The sequence below is a fragment of the Penaeus vannamei genome, chromosome 23, assembly GCF_042767895.1.
Source record: "Penaeus vannamei isolate JL-2024 chromosome 23, ASM4276789v1, whole genome shotgun sequence".
Lineage (NCBI taxonomy): Eukaryota > Metazoa > Arthropoda > Malacostraca > Decapoda > Penaeidae > Penaeus > Penaeus vannamei.
This window is the reverse complement of record NC_091571.1, coordinates 27,522,915-27,527,914: the sequence shown is the minus strand read 5'-3', so window position 1 is coordinate 27,527,914 and position 5,000 is coordinate 27,522,915. Positions and strand designations below refer to the sequence as shown.

At 36.5% G+C, this 5,000-nt stretch overlaps 1 protein-coding gene across 16 annotated transcripts in view; it reads left to right on the top strand.

Moving 5' to 3' along the window:
- The window catches only part of hyd (E3 ubiquitin-protein ligase hyd), a 44,505-nt gene extending 40,255 nt beyond the window's left edge, over positions 1 to 4,250 (top strand). For 8 of the 16 annotated variants that reach the window (XM_070137833.1, XM_070137828.1, XM_027374479.2 and 5 more), the window contains 8 exons: positions 1 to 180; positions 603 to 839; positions 994 to 1,159; positions 1,297 to 1,432; positions 1,558 to 1,767; positions 2,734 to 2,881; positions 3,109 to 3,339; positions 3,554 to 4,250. The exon at positions 1 to 180 is cut by the window's left edge and continues 69 nt beyond it. In XM_070137833.1, coding sequence (XP_069993934.1) covers positions 1 to 180; positions 603 to 839; positions 994 to 1,159; positions 1,297 to 1,432; positions 1,558 to 1,767; positions 2,734 to 2,881; positions 3,109 to 3,339; positions 3,554 to 3,766 — 1,521 coding nt within the window. In that variant the 3' untranslated portion in view covers positions 3,767 to 4,250. The remainder of the gene's footprint in view (positions 181 to 602; positions 840 to 993; positions 1,160 to 1,296; positions 1,433 to 1,557; positions 1,768 to 2,733; positions 2,882 to 3,108; positions 3,340 to 3,553) is intronic. The other 8 variants (XM_070137835.1, XM_070137834.1, XM_070137830.1 and 5 more) reach the window with 3 other exon arrangements.
- Positions 4,251 to 5,000: the final 750 nt, after the last annotated feature.

Genomic DNA, 5,000 nt, shown 5'->3' with positions numbered 1-5,000 from the left:
CACCGTCGAGGAACACAGTCATCACCACCCTTGGCTGTTAACCGAGTTAAAGTGACATTCCGTGATGAGCCAGGGGAAGGCTCTGGTGTTGCTAGATCATTTTACACAGCCATTGCAGAGGCCCTGTTGTCAGGGGAGAAACTCCCGAGCCTGGAATCTTGCCAGGTGAGGCCAAAAGAAGTATGTTACCTGCTCATTATGTTCCTTAGGCTTGTAACTTAACCAACATTTTGTGCATGTTTTTATTTCTTTCCATTTAAGATAGATGTCAATTTACCCTTTTTATCTGTTTTAATATTCATTAAAAAATGCTTTTACTAGTCTTTTGTTTGATGTAATGCCTCTTTTGATATTTACTAATTTCATCTCTGTTCTATATTTTCTTTAACCTTGATAGTAATTCTCAAAGACTAGGTAATATTTATGTGTGCTTCTTAAATTTTATACCTTTTGGTTGACAGGTTTAAGAGCGATAGATTATTTTCTGCACTGATTTTCATTACTTTCTTCTATTTATTTATTTATTTATTTATTTGTCCTCTGAAAAGGCCCTTTATGAGGAAGTTGACAAATATTTTTCATTGATATTACTTGCTTTTCAGGTTGGATTGCCTGTAGTTCGGTATAGTCTATATGGTCAGTACAAGGGGCGAGACAGAGATCGTCGCCAGGGAGCCTCGTCATCAAGGTCATTGCAGAGAAGAGATGCCCGCAAGACGCTCTCTGTAGATGCGCGACCCTTCTACATGACGGGCGAGGGCAGTAGTAATGAACACTTACCATCAAATATGCTACAGATTGGTGAAGCCTTGTTCCCAAAGGTGCAGAGTCTTAGACCAGTAAGTAATACTCATTATTATTATTATTATTATTATTATTTATTATTATTATTATTTGATTTTATTTATTATTTTTTTTAAGTCACTGAGTACTTTTATAAATCTGAGTAAGTTACATAAGTTCAGCAGAAATATAACTATTGAAAATTTTCAGTCTTTGGCAAGCAAGATCACAGGGATGCTTCTAGAACTGACACATGCTCAGTTGCTCCTTCTGTCTGCAAGCGAAGATGCCCTGCGCCAGAAAGTAGACGAGGCAGTGGATCTTATCCTTGCTCAGGGTCGTGACCACACACCAGAATATTCTCCATCCCATCAAGGCAAGTTCTTTTTTCTAAGAAATGGTTTAGTGTGTTAATTAGATGCCCTAATAAGCGAAAATGATTGCTTTTACTTATTTCCACACCATTTTGGGCTTGCATGTTAGTGAAATTACTAATTTGGACTGTGCTTCCAGATACAGATGAAGGTGGGGAGGAACCTGAGGATGCAAGTGCTCCCCTGTTCTACCAGCCAGGGAAAAGAGGATTCTACTCTCCTCGCCAGGGTCGCCCAACTCCCGAGAGACTTAATGCCTTCCGCAATGTTGGCAGGTACAGTACATTATTTCTCAAGTTGTTGGTGATCAATGACATGCATGTTGTTCCTATTTATATTTATTATTATTATTATTATTATTAGTTTTTTTTACTTATATATTTTTTCTCCACACCAACAGGTTACTTGGGTTATGCCTGTTGCAGAATGAATTGTGCCCAATCTACCTAAACCGCCATGTCCTCAAGTACATCCTAGGACGCCCCATTCGTTTCCATGACTTGGCCTTTTTTGACCCTGTTATGTATGAAAGCTTGCGAAAGCTGGTGCTGGATGCAGAGAACAAAGACACCGGAGCTGATGTGTTCAAAGCTCTGGACCTTACCTTCAGGTGATTTTTGTTATTGGTTTTCAGATGTTTATCTTTGTCGTCATTGTCATCAAATACACCATAATCATATACATCATGATCATCAGTCATCATCCATCATCCATCATCATCAGTCACCATCAGTCATCATCATCATCATGGCATTTGTATAAACATTCTTTATTTTGATTGTGGTTTGTTTAACTGCCCCCTTTCCCTTTCACATACACATACACATCAACAAGTGCCTAGTCACTAAGGAGTCAAATACTAAGACTACCTATCTCACCTGCTAACCTCATTTTCTTGATTTTTGGAAACATTCTCTTTTATCTTGTATTGTTATTAGTAATGTTCACTGCATTAACCCATCAACTGAGGTATTAGATATTGGCTAGTGGACAGCAATGTGGATTAGTGGCACTCAGTTGGTAGTTTCCTGTTTGCATCTGGCTCCCTTGGTATTTCAAGCACAATGATAGTTACCTAATAACTTGTAGTTGTATTTTATAAACAAAATTATGAAAAGTGAACCTTTCCCTTCTCTCAAAGTGCCTGTATCAAATATTGACGCCAAACGAATGATGTTGCTACTTTTGAGTTCCCTCTTGATGAAATAATGACTTGGGGTTTGTTGTTATTTAGTGTCATCTGCAACTAGGTCCACCGTAGCCATTGTGGGATTTTGTTGCCTTTGAGACCAAAGGATTAACAGTTATAATGTCTTTGATAATAATAACAGCATTGATATTGATAACTTTAGTAAAGAAAAATATCTGAACACTCAAGGGAAGGAGAAATCAGGTGAGATCATGAGTTCTACTAATTGACTCCCTAGTGGCTGACCACCTGTGGAGCCATCTACAAGTATAGATATTTCACAAAACAAACTACAATGAACATTACATTTTCCCAATGGCAGGTAGTAAACTTAATCATTAATCCACAATTGACAAAGATGAATAATGTGTTCTTTCTATTTTTCAGCATTGATGTAATTCCTGAAGAAGGTGGCACAAATATAGAACTGATTAGTGGTGGCAGAAATGTGGAGGTGACAACAGCTAATGTATATGACTATGTCCGCAAGTATGCAGAGTATCGCATGGTAAAATCGGAAGAGAAGGCCCTACAGGTATGACATTCACTGTAATTTAATTTTTGTTCTTTGCTAATTTGATCTGAATTTCATGGAGATTTTGCATGATGGACATATTGATAAATGAGCTGGGGTTAGAATGGAAGCCATAACTTAGGATTATTGCATATAATACTGAACAAGTATATACTATTCAAGTATCCATAATAGTGTATTGATAAATTCTTTGGGACATATGTTATGAAGTAAACCTCCTGTTGCAGAATATTCGTGATGGTGTATTCGATGTAATCCCAGGAGGATCCCTAGATTCCCTAACAGCTGAAGACCTGAGGCTGTTGTTAAATGGGGTTGGGGACATCAATGTAGCTACACTTATATCCTATACGTCTTTCAATGATGAGAGTGCGGAATCATCAGACCGTCTTCACAAGTTCAAACGGTGGCTATGGTCTATAGTTGAGAAAATGACAAACCAGGAAAAGCAGGACTTGGTATGTATATTTTTATTATGGTATTTTTAAACTTACTTTTAGCATTCTCTATGATTCCTTTTTAGCCAAATGTTATTTTCGATTACTATTTAGTCATAGTAATATTTGTAAGTGGTGAATGTCTTTTATTGATGCTTTCAGTATACCATTTGATATATAATACAATATATCCTTTAACAGTAATGTACTAAGCACAATTTTCCCTTGATCACAGGTATACTTCTGGACCGGTTCTCCTGCTCTGCCCGCCTCAGAAGAAGGATTCCAGCCAATGCCATCTGTCACTATCAGACCAGCTGACGACTCGCATCTACCTACAGCAAACACTTGCATTAGCCGCCTATATATTCCTTTGTATTCTACTCGTGCTATTTTGCGATCTAAACTGTTGTTAGCCATCAAGACTAAAAACTTTGGCTTTGTGTGAGTGTAACCCAAGAAGCTTAAAATTTGTGGCAGACTTTGAACCATGTTGAATTATAATAAAGCAGTTAGTGACTAATGAACGTCTAAGGGAACATGAATTGTGTATGGTGACTGCAAGCGAGACAGATGGAGTCGAGTGAGCAAATAAACAAGATGATTTTGGGAGTGCTGGTCATATGGCATAGGAATTTGAAAATTCTTTGGCTTACTAGTGTTGTGCCTGTACGAAAGAACTATTATTTTGTGTGATTGGAATCTGTGGCCTCCAGGTTTGGCTGGCTAGACTTAAATCTTGTGTGCATTCCCTGATTTCAAATAAATGAAATTCATATTCAGCTATTTGAAATGATGTGAAAAATAGTTTCCTTAAAAGCTATTATCTGGTTATTGTTAAAGTGTGTAAGCAGTGTGTATTGAAATAAAAAAAAGAAGAAATTCCATTGTTGTACAATAGCCAAGTAGATATGAGTAAAATCTTGACCAGCTTCCTTTGTGTATCTTTCCTTGTTTCCCAGAAAATCAAACAAAAATGTACATGCACCAAGTAAGGACATAGAGTATGAACTTCCAAATTTCCATCACATTAAATCAGTTAACATGCTCAGTGCACGATAAAGCTGATGATCCAGCTAATGTTTTCATGATTTATCAACCAAAGACAGAATGTGTATATCACGCATTTTAGCTTGCTGAAATGCCCATTTACATTCCAAATGACATTTCTTACAATTAGTTTAAGTTCCAGATAACTCAGTTGCTCACTAACAGTTTCACTAGGATCATCTGTATTGATACTTAACTATGAAAACAAATATCTTGGGCAGACTCTGTGAAAGCTGAATGTGAATTTAAAAAAATACAAACTCTATTAGCTTCAAAGAATCAAGTAAAGTGGTGCTATTTTAGGAACGACAATTGTCATTACAAATTTTATCGTAATGGAAATAGCTGTTTTAGATATAAATGTTCATATGGGGATATGCAAAGAACAAATGTCACAGCCCAAAAATAAGCAGTGTAAAGTAAGTTTGGAAACTTTTTTATAGTTTGTATTCTACTAAATGTGAAAGGGGAGTTGCTGTTTATTTTAAGAATATTGACTAGAAAATAAGGGATTTGACTATTTTTTGTAGCACCTTTAAGGCTGCAGGTGAATGCATATAATGTGTTAATAGTTCTTTAAATCGGAATTGCCAAAATGGTTGTTTATTACTGAAATCAGGTTTTTGGAAAAT